The following is a 17620-nucleotide window of genomic DNA, read 5'->3' as shown; positions in this document are numbered from 1 at the left end:
CAACAGCACCACAAACACCAGGGACAGACTTCAAACCAGGAGCAACAGCTTGATTAGTCCTAGTGCAAACCCGGCTTCCAGTCCCAGTACTGGGCATTTTTCCTTCTGGATTCAAATCTTTGATTCTTGCAGCCAAAGCAGTCAAGGATTTTTGCATCTCACTGACCGTAGTCACTAGTACATCCAACAAATTCTCCCGATGAGTCGGGATAGAATGCAGGGTGATGTCCAAATCGTAATCTCCTGATAAATAAGCTGCACCCAACTGCAAAATGCCAAATGAGAAAGCCAAAACAGCAGGAACAGCAGCAGTGTATACCAAAAAAAAATGTAGATCAAAAACACCAAAACTGTAGGGAGAAACTGGAACATAGCAGTGGTTCATATAGTAAATGGTAAGGTCTAAGGGTGAGTACTTTTAAGGAGTAAATGGTGAGGTCTAAGGTCAGAGACTGGTAAGGCGTAAATGGTACAGTTTAAGGGTGGGTGCTTGTAAGGACTAAATGGCAAGGTCTTAGGGTGGGAGCTGGTAAGGAGTAAATGGTGAGGTCTAAGCACGATGACTGGTAAGGAGTAAATTGTAAGGCCTAAGGGAGGGTACTGGTAAGGAGTAAATGGTAAGGTCTAAGGGTGGGGTCTGGTAAGGTGCAAATGGTAAGGTATAGTGGTGGGGCTGTTATGGAGTATATGGTAAGGTCTAAGGTTGTGTGCTATTAAGGAGTAATTGGAAGGTCCAAGAGTGGGTTCTGGTAAGGAATAAATAGTAAGGACTAAGGGTGGGGGCTGGTAGGCAGTAAATGGTAAGGGGTAAGGGTAAGTACCTGTAAGGAGTAAATGGTAGGATTTAAGGGTGGGGACTGATAAGGAGTAAATCCCAAGGTATAAGGGAGGGTACTGGATGAAGTAAATGGTGAGGGCTAAGGGTTGGTGCTGGTAATGAGTAATTAGTAAGGTATAGTAGTGGGGACTGGTATGGAGTATATCGTAAGGTCTAAGGGTGGGTGGTATTAAGGAATAATTGGGAAGGTCTAAGGGTGGGGACTGGTAAGGAGAAAATGGTTAGATCTAATGGGTGGGACTGGTTAGAAGTAAATGGTAAGGGCTAAGGGGGGGCACAGGTAAGGAGTATATGATGAGGTGCAAGGGTGGGAATTGGTAAGGCATACATGGCTATATGACCCAGTTACATTGTAATTTCTGTGATTCCAGGATTATATTAGTGGGTTGACTTAATGTGAGTAGTTTTATGGGCACTATTCTGAGGGATGGCTGATGACACACAAAGGGTTGATAAACGTTTGATAAGATACATATAGTAGTGATTATAGTAGTGATGAACATATAGTGACTCGATGTCATGCAAGCACGCTTAGCTCATGCTACAGTAGTGTCACTTATTAGTTTAATTATATTGGGGCTGGTATTAAATGCATGTAATATTTTGCACTGGGAGAAGCAGGGGTCATATAAACTGGTTTTGTATCCCTACAGTAAGTTGTTCATATTCCAAAATATTCAGGGTAGTATAGCGGAGACCTTCCCCCATCCTGCGTCTTTACTCCAAGTCTGATTTACATTCCCATCCTTGGGCTTTCCATCATCCCATGGGTTTGGGTAATGCCCTAAAAATTCCACGCAGTGTCACACAAGGAACTGTAAGGGATGTCTGCTATGCTAAGAGGTGGTAATGAGGTTTTGAAATATTCTTTGTTAATGAACCACATTACCCATTCTTGGATTAGAACAATCCCTGCTAATGTCTTGCTGACTCCATCCAAAGCTGTCTGTGACTACAACTCTATCTGCAGCATGGCACATGTACTGTAGACTTTGAACTTCTCTGCAGTACCAGAACTGTGATATAAGTAGAGCTGTACATCCAAGAAATTGTCCAGCTCTACAGTGTTACCTGTATGTCAGATGGTAGAATGCATACATGGCATTTAACACGTATATCATGCATGAATCATCCCATACTCAGAAATGGACCAGCATGTGGGTTGTGCTCCCCACTGAGGTATATATTATACTTTCTGAGTATTCATCTGTGTGAACCATCCTCAACAAAATTCAGAGATCATTCACACACCACTTTAACATGTATGTAGACAGTCCTCAACCATCACCCACCCACCACCGCCTTTACATTTGTGAAATAGCTTCACCTGTATATAGCACTTGCTATTACAAGCACTGTGGTTTCCCACCATGTACTAAACGCCCTTTACAGGTGGATCTCTTGTAATGCCAAAACCACCCTTGACTTCAGTGGATTGCTGCACTGCTTTGGTGTTTTACATTAGTGTTCCTCAGCAATGTAACCCTCTGAAGTAGTTCAGCACTGCAATCCTGATTGACTTTTTATAATCTGGTAGGGGGCTCTACCAGTCCACATTTATATATGTCAACTGAAGACTGGCAGAGTCCTCATCTATGTAATTGGGCATGGGATATCTGCTTGGTGTAAAGTGTTACCCCACACTAGAAAGCTCGGAGATGCTGGGTGGGCGGATTGATGTGAAGAGGGAGATGATTTTTTTGAGCTATGATACAGACTTGGAATTGCCTAGACATGGTAAGGCCTTGCCGAGTCTAATAATGGTGGCTGCCAAAAAAGCAATTACTAAAAAATGGAAATCAAAATCTAAACCAAGAAGTAGTAGTGAATCTAGTAACAGAGATAAAACATCTGGAACTGAGGTCTTTAGAAAGATTTGGAGCAAAAAACATAGGAAAACATGGGAAATTTCAGGAACAAGACATACAGGGGAGGAATGAGGTTTAAAAGAAGGCAGGACTTAAATGAGCTATGCAAATGACTGAAAATGATTGTTTAGATTATAAGTGATGTATAATGTTTGCAACTAGGATTGTGTCGGAGTGGTTTGTTTTCTTTTAAATAAATGTATGATTGCTTACGTTGTGAGTGAATGTTTAATAAAGTTGTTTCTTGTTTAAAAAGGGGGCAGGAATTGAATAAGTTATACAATATTACTTAGTTTATATGATATACAGCAATATTGTGAAGTACAGTGTTTGTTAATGTTAATTTATTTTTGTATAAATGTAAATTTGCCTGAGTCACAAGTGACAATTCAATAAAGGTGTTTTAATAAAAAAAAGAAAGCTTTTAGAATTTGAGCCAGTACATCATAAATGTCTACATCCAAGACACCCACATAAGCAGTTTATCTGAGTTGTGTTCATTCTGAGGATGGGATTTTCTTAGTAGATTCTTTTATTTTATTTTGCAAAAAAAATACAATGTTTGTAAAAAAGAGCAAGTAGAAAATATAAAAGACTGGTTTATTTTCCTAGTTTCCCATTTTTGAAAATGCAGGGTATGTGTATCAGAAACATTCATTTTGATTCTGAATTTTTGATTTTTTTTTACTTTTGGTACCCTGTTGTCATATTTCTGCTTTAAAGTTGCTCATAATAGAAAGCCAAAAATAATAAAAAAATTACTTAATTATTTTTTTATGTCTATTTTATTAATCAACAAAAAGATGAATGAAACACTACTATTTTATGGATTTGCGTGTTGAACAATTTTCACACCCAAACCCAAGTCACCTTTATATTTTGTTTTGTTTTGTTACTTTTGTTTGTTAAATTACATGAATTTTATATTTCTGCTTCTCATGCTGCCTGCATATAAAACATATATAATTTGTAGTGATTTATGTTGAATAATATAATTTTTACTGTACAAATATATTTTATTTTTACATTATTGGACCTTTAGTAGAGTATGCGTGAATGTGTGTGTGTGTGTGTGTGTGTGTGTGTGTGTGTGTGTGTGTGTGAGTGTGTGTGTGTGTGTGTGTGTGTGTGTGTGTGTGTGTGTGTGTGTGTGTGTGTGTGTGTGAGCATGTGCGCGTGTGTGTGTGCGTGTGTGTGCGTGTGTGTCTGGGGGTGTGTGTGTGTGGATGGGTGTGTGTGGGTGTGGTGGATGTGTGTGCATGCGTGTGTGTGTGTGTGTGTGTGTGTGCGTGTCTGTGTGTGTGTGTGTGTGTGTGTGTGTGTGTGTGTGTGTGTGTGTGTGTGTGGGTGTGTGTGTGTCTGTGTGTGTGTGTGTGTGTGTGTGTGTGTGTGTGTGTGTGTGTGTGTGTGTGTGTGTGTGTGTGGTGTGTGTGTGTGTGTGTGTGTGTGTGTGTGTGTGTGTGTGTGTGCATGCATGTGTGCGTGTGTGCGTGTGGGTGTGCGCGCGCATGTGCGTGTGTGCACATATGTGCGCATGCGCACGTGTGTGTGTGTGTGTGTGTGTGTGTGTGTGTGTGTGTGTGTGTGTGTGTGTGTGTGTGTGTGTATGCTATAGTACTGTGAACCTATGAAGTAATGCTGCCATAACAGAAGTGAGTTGCAGAACATGATGATCCTGGTAGGATGGTGATAGATACAATATGTGGTTGTGTAACTCTGGTATGCTAAATGAATAGAGATGACAAATGTCTTCTTTTGTGCAGAAAGTATTACAAGCTTGAAATTCTGGAAGTGCAATGATGTTAGGGGCATCTGCTCCCTCTCCATTCCCCACCACAGTGCCCATGTTATTTCTACATCCAAATGGTCAGTGCCATGAATTAAGTGTTTTATTGCCTCATACTCTGCTAACATTTTCTAAGTGATTGCAGAGATGGTTGAAAAACAAGGTTCTGGATTATGTGATTGAAACCTTAGGTTATCGAACACCTATAGGTTGATCACAAAATGTCCAATTCTAAAAATTGTGTACGTCTGTTTCCACACAGGGAAATGAGTCGTTTGGCCGTTATGCGGATTTTGTTCTTTCTCCGCTGTGGAGCGATCTTGGAGTTGGTATATTTAGTTGGTGGGGGTTTAGGAGGTGAAGCCCTCCACTTTATTTCTGTTTATAACTTTTTTTTTTTATTTGGCCAACAGCATTGTTTCCCTGTGTGGAAACAGCCATTTTCGATCTTAAGAGTTCGATATTTTGTGATCGACCTTTAGGTGTTCGATAACCTAAGGTTTTGATTTTGATCATGTAATATAGACCCAAAAAACAAGCTGGAATGAGTTAGAAATGTCCTGGCATTGTTGTGCGTGCTCTAGTGCGGCATTCTGTAAGTAAATAGGAATAATTAAATTTATGTATGTTTGTATGTGAGCATGTATGTATGTATTTATTTAAATTTGTTGACTGGGTGAATAAGGTGGTCAAAAGATCCTTTTCAGTCTTGACTCAGGTCAAAGAGGTCATTAATACTTAGACATAAATGTCTTACATTAAAAAATATAAAATAAGTAATATATAGATGATGTCAACGAAATAATAAGTAAAATATATACAATAGTGTGCTAACATTACAAGATAATTAAAAAAATAAAATGGGAATAGATGAGTAATTGCTGTTCAAGCAAAATTTATATGTAAGAATAAAGATAAAAATAAGCCTATTAATAGAAAACAGAGGTAGTCTTTAATGTAAGATGCCATTCATATGGCAGAGAATATTATAATTAATAGAAAAAGTAAAAAATATCCAAAAAGCACCAGATACCTCTGCAGAGACAAAGAATCACAAAACTGAAAGTCAAAAGAGGTCTGCTGAGGGAAGGCTCCAGTATCCCAGTTAAACACGAAAAAATGTACCAAAAGCTGATCCAAGCAGTACTGACTTTATTGCAACACTAGCACTTTCACACAATGCTTCTTCAGGTGTTTTACAGAGCCTCTAGATTGAGTGTGAAAAAGGATTAATTTTTTAAGCAAATAACTAGAACTACCAGTGAACTTTTAGAGAGAGGTTATGATCAGAGTATGGTAGAACATAATGCTATTAAGGTTACTCAAATGAGAGAAACCAGAGCAAGACCCTATTTTTCAGAACCATCACCTAGGGAAGATATAAGAAGAGAGAACAAGCTTAAAGTGTGTATACCATATTCGAGAGATGTTGGAAGATATACTGATATTATCAACCAGCACTGGAATATTCTGTTAACTGACCCACACATGAGTGGGATTATAGGGTCTAAACCTCAGTTCACTTTTAAAAACAAGAAAAATTTAAGGAGGAGATTATGTAATGTCAATGAAAAGTATTCCAACAGGATGGAAGTAGGGGCTAAACCCTGTGGTAAATGTACACAATGTAGGCACATTAATCAGGAAACATTTTTATACACCCTGATACTGATAGGGGTTTTGAAGTTAAAGTTGGGGCCACTTGTGATACCATGCATGTGGTTTATTTGGCCAGCTGTTCTCTTTGTAAATGTTTCTATATTGGAAAAACAGACCGTGCCTTGAAGGATAGGATAAGATTCATAGATTCATAGATTAGTACTAGACTAACTGCCCTTGCAGGCCATTTTAAGCCTAGCCAATTATCCCTTGTGAGACTCAAACCCGCCGCCTTGTGTTTGTAAGGCAAACACCTTAACCATTAGGCCACCCTCCCAACCCCTAACCTCTCAATAAGGGAGCACATTTACCACATTGGGAAAGGCAGCAGCAATAATGCGTTGGCTGAGCAGATTCAGAGTAGGAGATATTAGGGCTAGGACAGAAGAAATAGAAGCAAAATGGATAGTCATGTTAAGGGCTAATCATGGTCATGGGCTCAATGACTGTGTACCTATGAAACCTGTCCTAAGCAAAAGAGCCCTGCATAGGTAGTTTTAGAATTAGTTTTACTTTAGAGTAATGTTATACATATTTATTTATGTATTTATTTATGTACACATATATATATTCATTTATTGGTTAGTATTTAGTATCTTTTTTCACAAGCACTTATACATACTTTCATATGTTTATATTTTATTTAGTCTTTCTTTAAATGATGATTGATGCTTGTCATGTGATATTGTTCTTTGCTGATAAAAAGGGTGTAAGTGATTGCATTGTATCTTCACCTGAAGAAGCATTGTGTGAAAGCACTAGTGTTGCAATAAAGTCAGTACTGCTTGGATCAGCTTTTGGTACATTTTTTCGTGTTCAACTGGGATACTGGAGCCTTCCCTCAGCAGACCTCTTTTGACTTTCATTATAATTAATAGGTTTATAGGTTCATAGATTAGTGCTTGGCTGACTGCCATTGTTGGCCATTTTAAGCCTAGCCAATTGCCCCATGTGAAAATTAAACCCTGCACTTTGTGTCTATAAGGTAAACACCTTAAACGTTATGTCAACCTCCCCCTGTCAAAGAAGCAAGTGCACTTTGAGCAGAAAAGCAATATTTTAGTTGCTGAGTTTCTGATAGGGGATGGTACCTGCATGTTGCAGGAAAAAGGTATGTGCTGCACTGAAGTGTTACACATAATGTCACACTCCCAGACTTGTGAGCATTGAACATTTTGCACATACAATTTTGCATGTAAAACATAGGTGTAACACAATGCTTTGTGTACATTCAGTGTCATAGGATCATAGGAAGTTACTAGGCTAATGGCCCTAGGGTCTTAACAAGCCTAACCAAGTTACCCTTTTTTCCACAATCAGCACCTATTGTCTCTGTCCAGGAGAGACACAGATGGAATCCCCCGGGGTGAATTTACAGTTACCATCCAATTGTCCGGACTGCATTTGAAGAGGGCCAGTGAGGTGTTCTGCTTGACATGAAGTGGGAGTCTGTTCCAAAGATGTGGTAACCTCTGGGAGACAAATCTCTGCACCCAGCAGGTTCTATTAATGTAACATACCAAGTTAAGGTCTTTAGAATGAGTAACCCATGTGCTATTTGACTTGTGGATAAAGTAGGGTCAGAGATTACCCTATACACAAGGCAGAGATAGCCTCTGAGTAGTCTGTATGAAACAGATTAAAGTGACAATGATTTCAGCCAGTCCTCAAAGGAAAGATGCTGAAGGCCTTGAATTTTCCCTGTGAGGAACCTTTGTTGTCTCTCCAATTGCTGCAGGTGCTTGGAAAGGTACATACCAAAAGGGAAGTTGTACTCAATTATTGACCTGATGAGGGAAGAGTAGAGGGAGGTTATAACTTTATTTATTTTATTTTTATTTTTATTTTACATTTGTTGACCGGGCTAGTCCAGCTGGATAATTTCCATTTTCAGTGGAGGCCCGGGGAGAAAAGCTCCACAATTAAAACAAGGTTAAACATTTAAGCAACAATGCATACATTTTAGTGTAGTAGAAAATACAGTGAAAAAAACAGGTAAAAAACAAATAGCCTAAGCTATATATTCATATTTTTTTTTTTTTTTTTTAGAACAGTACAGTAATTTAGTCGTTTGAAATAGCAGGGAAAGATAGTGATTTTTACGTAGGGAGGTATGGCTGAAGAGCGAAGAAGTCATTTAGTCTGGATTGGTACAGGAGCAGAGCCAGAAGTTGTTAAGATGTAATACAAGTTGTTTTTTGAAAAGTTGAAAGGAGTCTAGTGAGGTAATGTGTTGGGGGAGGTTATTCCATATTTTCCCTATGGAGTTTGAAAATAGACAGTTGCCTGCTGAATTTATAATTCTAGTTGTGGTGACTTGTATCTTTTCGGCAGATCGCAGCTGTTTCAAGTTTTTGTAGGGAGTAAGGAGGTTACTGAGAGCTGGTGTTTTTGTTGGTTGATAAATAATGTTATGTGTAATTAAGAGTTGTTGATAGATAAGCTTGTTAGGTAGTTCTAACCATTGTAATTGTTTTAAGTTATTACAGTGGTGAGTTCTGTACTGGGATGCTGTGGCAAAACGGGCTATATTATGATAGGATGTAGTTAGTTTTTTCAGGTTACCTTTAGAGAGATTGGTGTAAATAGAGGAAGCATACAGTAGGGTGGAGATAAGATGTGATTGAGCTAAGGTGGTCCGTGCTTCTGGAGTAAGGAAGGGTTTTATTCTGTACAGTGAACCTATCTTTTATTTACTGCTTTTATAGTGTTATTGATATGACAATCATAGTTAAGATTATTATCAATAGTAACACCAAGCAGTTTGGTAGTAGAGTCTGGGGATATAAGAGAATTGTCAGCTGCAGTAATAGTAAAATTTAGTTGAGGAGATTTGTGGGTAGGTGAGAATAGTAATAGTTTTGTTTTCTTGGAGTTGAGAAGGAGACATCTTTTGAGAACCATTGTTCAACGGTTGAAAAGGTAGATTGTGTGAGTGACTGGAGTTCAGATTGGGTGGGAGCTGTACAGATGATGGTAGAATCATCTGCATATTGTATGCAGGTAGTGTTATGGATAGATGATTGAAGATCATTAATAAAGATAGAGAATAAGAGTGGACCTAATATTGATCCTTGAGGTACTCCTAAGGAGATAGGTAGTAGAGCAGATAGAGAATTTTTCCAGAGTACTGCTTGTTGTCGGTTTTCAAGGTAGGATGAGAACCAGGTTAAGGAGGAAAAATCCAAGGCAAGTGAGTTTAGTATGTGTAGGAGAAGTTTATGGTTGACCATGTCGAAGGCTTTTGACAGGTCTAGGAAAAGAGAAGCAGTTAGTTTGTTATTATTACGGTTACAGTTTATTGTGTTAGTAAAGGAAAGTAGTGCAGTGGTCGTACTATGTGAGGGTCTAAATCCATGTTGAGTGTTTGCTAGTAGGTTATTTTGAAGGAGATGGTTAAGTAGTTGTTTGTGTATACATTTTTCCATGATTTTAGCTAGTGGAGATAATAGTGCTATTGGGCGGTAGTTAGAGAGGTCAGTGGATTTGCCTCCTTTATGTAAGGGTATGATGTGTGATATCTTCCAGATTGCTGGAAAATCACTTTCTTTTATGGATCTGTTTATTAGGATCAAAACAGGGTAGGCTATAGCTTTTGCTGCTACCTGAAGGAATTCAGCAGGAAGCTTATCTCCTGAGGGGGTAGTGGGTTTAAGTTTTTGTAATAGAGATTGTATGTAGGAGGTGGGTATGGGTTGAAGTTGAAGGGAAGGAATGACTTTGTTGGTGTTACTTAAGATCAGTTGGGAAGCATCAGGGATAAATGGCTTGCTAGTGTTTGTATGGAAGTAGTAAAGAAGCTATTGAAGTTATTGGCTATTAAAGAGGGATTATCAGGGTCTAGATTCTGTGGGTTAGGTGTTACTATTTTACCTGGGGTAAGTAGATGATTGATAGTAGACCAGAACCTTTTGGTTCTTTTTTGTGGATTGCTGAAGTTCTACATAGTAGTTCTTTTTGTCTGAAATAATAGCATTTTTGGTTTTGTTTCTCAGCTCTCTAAAGGTTTGATAGTCTGTTAGGTTTCTAGAGGAGCGCCATTTCTTCCAAGATTTATTTTTAAGCCTGATCTTTTGTTTAGTATTAGAGGTAAGCCAGGGTGCTGTTCTGGTCTTTATTCTAATGGTACGACTTGGGGCATGGTGATTTAGGATTGTAAGGAATGCTGAGTTGAAATATTCTACGGCTTTGTTGAGAGAGAGGTGCTTTAGAGGGGTCCAATTGTATTGTGAGAGTTCTGTTTGAAATCTTTGGGGATTAAATTGTTTCTTTGAATATAGTGTTCTATGTGAGGTAGGTAAGTTTTGATGAGTTTTAGCTCTAATGACATATGTGAGGGAGTGATCGCTAAGGTCATCAGGAAGGATGCCAGTTTTGTAGCTTTGTGAGGGGAGTTTGTAAGAACCCAGTCTAAGGTGGTTTCTTTTTGCTTGTTTTATTTATTCTAGTGGCACTATCAATTAGTTGTTTGAAACCAAAAAGGTTTAAATGGGAAGTAGGGTTAGCATTGTTACAAGATTTCCAGTCAATGTTAAAGTCTCCAAGGAGTAGTGTTTCTTGAGGGAGGTAATTTGAGAGTTGTTCAAGAAGTTGTTCTAATGTGGGGATATTATTTCCTGGAGGCAGATAAGCACAAATGATGTTTATTGATTTAGTAGTATTAATTTGAACTCTAGAGCAGATTATTTCGACATTATTGTTTTGGGTAAGAGCAAGGTCAAGAAGAGTAAGCTTCAGGTTAGATTTGTATAGGATAGCTACTCCACCTCCTTTCTTGGAGGTGCGATCAAGTCTAACAATGTTATATCCAGGTGGGGTAATTTCAATATCTTTAATAGATGGTTTTAGCCAGGTTTCTGATAAGCATAGAATGTCAAAGTTGTGTACTTCTAGTAGGGCGTGTATTTGACTAACTTTATTACAGATACTGCGATATTTAGGTGGGCCAAGGATAGTATGTTTGTAGTTATAGTTGATGGAGGAAGGAGAGCTTTTATATGGTGACTGTGTGTTTCAGTAGTTGTAGGTTGAGGGCCTGGATTGGGGTGTATGTCACCGTCCTGAAGTAGATGGAGTAGTAGACCATAGTTTTTGGATATGTGTTTTAGAGATGTCAAATACTTTCTTTGATTTAGTTTTTAGTAGTTTACAATGAAATAGTCTATGGTATTTGGGAAGTAGATATATGGTTTGTGATGAGGTAGGTAAATAGGATGAAGGTAGGTATGTTGTAGGTGTACTAGTATGTTTTGAGGGAAGTGAGAGAGAAACAGTTAAGGAGTGTTTATAGGAGGTTAAGAAGTAGGTAGTAATGAGAAGGAATAATAGTAAGAAGGTGATAGGTAGTTTAAGTTGTGAGTGGAGGATAGTTGTAGACATGATAAGATAGTTGTATGTGAAGTAGGGTTTCCTGATATGTTGTAGAGGGGTGTGTGGTGGGAGTAGGGGGTAGAGTGGAAGGGGCTGTAATGGTATAGGACTTAAATGAGATAGTGGTGGGTTGGTTAAAGTGGTATGTAGGTGTGACTAAGTGAAGGAAGTTACACAATTTGTGAGACTGTGAATTGGATAGGATAGCAGTAGTAGGAGGTGTGGCTTGTATAAATATAAATGTAGGACCCTTGGGGGTGGGTGGGATATGGAGGCAATGCCTTTACTTATGAAATGAGCAATACTGTGGAGACCTGGTGATGAAAGGTAAGGTTGGTGTCAACCTGTGTGCCCAGGTCTCTCACCAATGAGTCTGTACCTAGGGTCCTGCTATTGATGTGGTAGTATGCAAGAACATCACCATTACCGAAATGGATAATAATACATTTTTTTGCATTGAGTTTAAAGCTGTGACATTGGCACCACCAATCATTTGTTTGACCTTCTTGTAATATGTTGATGTAGTTTGGAGATTCTATGACTGCTCCCAGTTTGCAGTCACTAGCAAACCTTGTCAGCCACAGACCTTTAGTTTTTGCTTGTACTTCAGAGAATTAGATTGGGAACAGTAGAAGTCCCAGGACTGATCTCTGTGGAACACCACTTGTTATGGGTCTGCAGTTGGAGGTTGAGTCCCCTATTGGTAGTTGGTATGTATGTTTAATCGTAGTTATGCTGTTCATAACCTGTATATTTTTACTGTCACAGCAGCAAAAGAATGATTTATTAAGAAGACAACTTGCTTTATTAACAAGCAATGCCTTACGACAGAATTTCCAAATTACTTATGATGTTCTATCACATTTGCTGTGCCAGTTCCATAAAGTAAGCAATAAAAGTTAATGCACTTGTTTCCTTTCATTAGACTTTAAGAGGACTGTCCAATTTAGCTAACTCATGCCTGTAGTGCTATATCTGTATTGTACTGAACCACTTAATATTTTCTACCCCCTTGCATCTGATACTCCAACATCCCCTTTCTAATTCTTAGTACAACAAAAATTGAAACTTATTATGCTTAGCCTAGACAAGCAAAAACAGAATTGGTAGATGCCCTGTTTTTGTGAGCGCACAGTAATATTTTAAAAAAGAACTTGTATACACATATAAAAAATCATGCTTCTGTCATTTTAATCATTCATTTTTTGGTTACTCATCTGGTTGCAATGCTGTATAATCTGTCAAACGAGGAATGTCATCTGTTTGACCCTCCTGCCTAAAATGATTACACCCCATTGATTATGTAGCTATAAAATGCAATTTTATTGCTTTTCTGCAATTAGTTCTTTACACCCCTAGAATACACTGGTTTGTAATAAGTCTTCTTATAGGGCACCCCAATATTGTAGCACATGTGTCCATTTACATCGCTTCAGAGCAAACCAGCTTGAGGAACATCTGTAGTGTGTTTTCTTCTGACTGGTCATTCTAACGACTTCTGCTCCCTTTGTAGCTCTGCTGCTGTATAATCAGGCTACCAACCTGAGATTTTAAACAGGAAGTTTTACTTTCATATTATTTATTACTTTAGCATTTCTAGTCACCTGTGCAGTTGTTTCAACAGCAGCAACAACAAAGAAAAAACAAACAGCTGCAAACCACCTGCCTACATCACGCAGCATTCTAGAAGGATTCCAGAAGGATAACAGCAACAGGGTATGCGGAGATAACAGGACGTAAACTTATGGCAATAAAATAAATAGGAGAAACAAATAGAAAAAAACACTAAGAAAACACCTTAAGAGAACATAACTGACTGGGCTGAACAATGACTGATGAAAGTTGTACTGCTATGGGGAACTGAAAGCAAAGGGGCGTTACCTTAAAGGAAAGGGAATTGTCAGCTGTCACTAAACTGGTACAAGATCCGAGACTTAAAATGGAGATAGTTGTAACCAAAATAAAAAAAATGCTAAGGTCGTGTGATAGTTGTTCAAAGAGGAAAACTGCAATGTGCAACCATTTTTTCTTTTACTAAATAGGGCAAACAGAGATATGATTTCCTTAATAGCAGAATGGTATGATATCCGTTTGACATAGTAAATGGCAAATGGAAAGAAAAGCAGCCGTTCCGCAGTCAGTAAGAGGATAAATGAATTAAAAACAAAACTTCTATGCATGTTTATATGCCAAGTGTAGCAGAAGAGGCGGTTTACTGTGGTAAATAAATACAGAAGTTGGCCAAGGACAGAGCAGAATGACATCCAGTTCAGCTCTGGCTATCATGTATATATTTATTTATTAATTCATCTGATCAAAATCCGACATCTTAAGTGCACAAAATCAATAAAGTGACTGTAATTTGTTGGGACGTGTGTGTGTGTGTGTGTGTGTGTGTGTGTGTGTGTGTGTGTGTGTGTGTGTGTGTGTGTGTGTGTGTGTGTGTGTGTGTGCGTGTGTGTGTGTGTGTGTGTGTGTGTGTGTGTGTGTGTGTGTGTGTGTGTGTGTGTGTGTGTGTGTGTGTGTGTGTGTGTGTGTGTGTCTGTATGCCTGTGTGTGTGTGTGTGTGTGTGTGTGTGTGCATTTATGAATTTAATAGCATATTAATTTCTATTTATAAACTAAGCCAGAAGATATTTTATGGTATTTCATAGCATCAAATAAAAGAGTACATAATGCTGGAAAACTTTGTATTGCTAGTGGGTGTCAAATTGCTACTATTTTGCAAATAGTTGTGCTTTACTTATCAGTAGCAGACAGAGACAACTACCCATACAAATCATATTTATGTAAATATTTAAAGTCTACCTGGACACATTGTGGAGCATCATTTTACATACCCAGTCAGGATAGAGGTCAGGAAAACTTTTAGACAAAAATCAGTAAGTGAGAAGCTGATTGTTTTTTATTCACATTTATGTATATATATATATATATATATATATATATATATATATATATATATATATATATATATATATATATATATACATACAATATTAATATTTCCACAAACAACTTGACCTACAAGGAGTTTATGTTTTGCTTCCTGATATCAAATGAAAGCGTCCATAATCTGGAAAACTTTTGCTACCTGGTACCTATTTACCACCACTTTGCATATATTTATACTTGTTTAGCAAGGAATTTAATATTTGTATATGTTTATTTATTGGCATTTGTTAACTGGGTTAATCTGACTGGGCAAGTAGCCCTTTTTCAGTGGAGGCCCGAGGAGAAAAGCTCCAGGATATACATAAAATACAGCATAAAATACATTGTAAAATCCAAAGTAGATTAGAGTACAGTTTATAATAACAAAAGTGTCAGAGGTTACAAATTATTTACAAACAAATAGTATAATAAAAATTAAACATTGATAAGAGTCAATGTCGAAACAAAATATACAAAGAGAAAATTAATGTAGTAGTTTGTATATGTTTGCATATTTTAAGTAAACTTCTTTGGCAGTATCAATTTAACATTGTAGAACTGCATTTCACAGGACAAGTTTGTGTGTGGATTAGAAAATGTTGCTGACCCAAATGGGATGGTCAGATACGTGAGAAAAAGATATTTTTACCACTTTATGAATACATGCTATTTTAATATTTATGTTAATAACCTGACCGAGAATGATTATATTATACCTCATGGCATCATATGAAAATCTGCATGAAGCTAAAATTGTTTTCACAGATACCTGATGCCTGTCTACCACACTTTGCAAATATTTATACCTATTTAGTACTAAACTTGACATATCTGCATGCATATCAAATTTATTTAGTAATATTTGTATAGGTGTATAGCACATTGATAATAACTGACTGCTTTCAGGTGAGATACTTCAGAAAGATGAAAAAGTATACAAACAACAGTAAAAATTTGAAAACGTACTGTACATAATTACAGATACAGATTTCAGTCAGAAATATCTAATTTCAGGCAGTATATTTTGAAATTTATCTCATATCTCAGGAGGTGTATCTTGGAAGTATTGTGGAATATATATGTATATAATATATGTTAGTATACTATATGTTAGTATATCACATGCCCAATCAGCATGCATGTCAGGAATGTAGACTTACACAAAAAACACACTCTCGGACTGAGATGTTATCAATTATTTTCTTGCAATATTATGCATACATGGCCACTTAATAATATTGGTCATAACATAAGAGTGTATATAATAAGTAAACACAAGTCACACTGACATTTTAATTCTGTCTACAGTTATGTAAACATAAGTCACACTGACATTTTAATTCTGTCTACAGTCTTTAGAGAGTCATAAATGGTAGTTGGTATAATTATAACATTTGTTCTGTGCAATTTATTGTTCAGTATAAAATCATCTTTATACATGGATGACAAATTAATGTCACAATAGTGGAATATTCTACTTTCACAATTTGCAAGATATGCATAATTGTGTGCAGGCAAGTTCCAAACGTGCATTTTCAGTAACTTAACTCGAATGAGAGCCGACTCTACATGAACTCTACAAGTGTCAAGAGGTTAGTATACATTGTGTCATGTATTTTCAGTACATCATCCTAGTTATAAAATGACACAGAAATGCAGAATTTCTTTTAAGTAACTAACTTTCCCACTCATATGTAAACATTCAGCCGTAATAAAATCTGCAGATTTTTTTTTAAGTTTTATCAGATAAGAAATAGCCTTACCTTTCATTAAGAAGACTGAAAAGATGTAGACTACCAAGCTAATTTTCATTTTAGCTGTGTGCAGGTAACTTCCAAAACTGGAACGGTTACTTCTGTATATAAGAATCCAAGTACTATGTCTACTGGAAATGCAGCTTCATATAGACGGCTAGGGTGTGTATGAAGCAGGTGATTATGTCATACAAGAATATGACAGACAAGCAAAAAAGTTCAAGCTAGGTAAACAAGCACACTGATAATGCAGGAAAGATCACTGAAAATATGTTTGTATTGCAAAACTGAGTTGGCAGCTGAAGTTGAAATAAACATATTCATTTTCAGGGACCAATACAGATACATATTGTCATCAGTGAGCACCTTGTTTGTACTTGACAAAGAAACTGATAAAAGACTTAGTGAATCCTATTAACATCAGCTTCTTGTGCACAGGTACAGATACATTTTAGAACTCTAGAAGAATTCAGCAACTATTTTGTTACTTTGTACATTGAAGTATAAGGCAGCGGGTCATGTGCATGCCGCTGTTAACTCAGATACGCGTGAGAGCTGATCAAAGATACCAAGTTTGCTTCAGTAGTACTAAACGAATAATCTAAAAATGTGATATGGAATTCATGAACAACCAATGCAAGGAACAAGGGCCTTGAACACTGACGAGGGAATTCAAAGGAAAGCAACAATTCATAAAAAACACCTCAAACTAGAAAACAGACAAACAAAGCATAATAAAAATACATTGTTGCTGTAAACAAGGTTAATGCAAATGAAGCAAAGGGATATGCAAAGCAACATATTTCACTCAATATGTCGGCTCATCAGTGTTTTTATTTTAATAGATTGTTAACAAAGTAGGCTCACTAGCTCGAAGATCCATATTTTTAGGGACAACACAGGAACAGCATCCAATGGACGGACTTGAAAAGAGACACAGTTTGGAAAGTGGAAGCTTAGAGAGTCAAACTTATCACTGCAAGACGAAGCCCAAAGAAGCTCATTAACTTTCTGCACAGCAAGACAACAGCTGCTGTCATATATATACTACAACATTATGATGCAGTTTTTAGCTCTAATACTGTCGCAGCTGCTGTCATATATACTACAACATTATGATGCAGGTTTTTGCTCTAATACTGTCACATCTGCTGTCATATATACTACAGCATTACGATGTAGGTTTTAGGTCTAATACTGTCACAGCTGCTGTCATATATACTACAACATTACGATGCAGGTTTTTGCTCTAATACTGTCACATCTGCTATCATATATACTACAACATTACGATGCAGGTTTTTGCTCTAATACTGTCACATCTGCTGTCATATATACTACAACATTACGATGCAGGTTTTAGCTCTAATACTGTCACAGCTGCTGTCATATATAGTACAACATCACGATG

At 37.3% G+C, this 17620-nt stretch overlaps 1 protein-coding gene across 1 annotated transcript in view; it reads right to left on the bottom strand.

Annotated features, from left to right (window-relative positions):
- Nucleotides 1-16390, bottom strand: part of LOC122803645 (phospholipase A2 inhibitor and Ly6/PLAUR domain-containing protein-like) — a 281339-nt gene extending 264949 nt beyond the window's left edge. Inside the window, exon 1 of the mRNA XM_044073400.1 lies at nt 16219-16390. Within this exon, the coding sequence (XP_043929335.1) occupies nt 16219-16267 (49 nt within the window). The 5' untranslated portion in view covers nt 16268-16390. The remainder of the gene's footprint in view (nt 1-16218) is intronic.
- Nucleotides 16391-17620: the final 1230 nt, after the last annotated feature.

The sequence above is a fragment of the Protopterus annectens genome, chromosome 5.part1, assembly GCF_019279795.1.
Source record: "Protopterus annectens isolate FY-2018-M chromosome 5.part1, PAN1.0, whole genome shotgun sequence".
NCBI classification, from domain to species: domain Eukaryota; kingdom Metazoa; phylum Chordata; order Ceratodontiformes; family Protopteridae; genus Protopterus; species Protopterus annectens.
The sequence above is the reverse complement of the archived record's forward strand: the minus strand, read 5'-3'. Positions and strand labels throughout refer to the sequence as shown.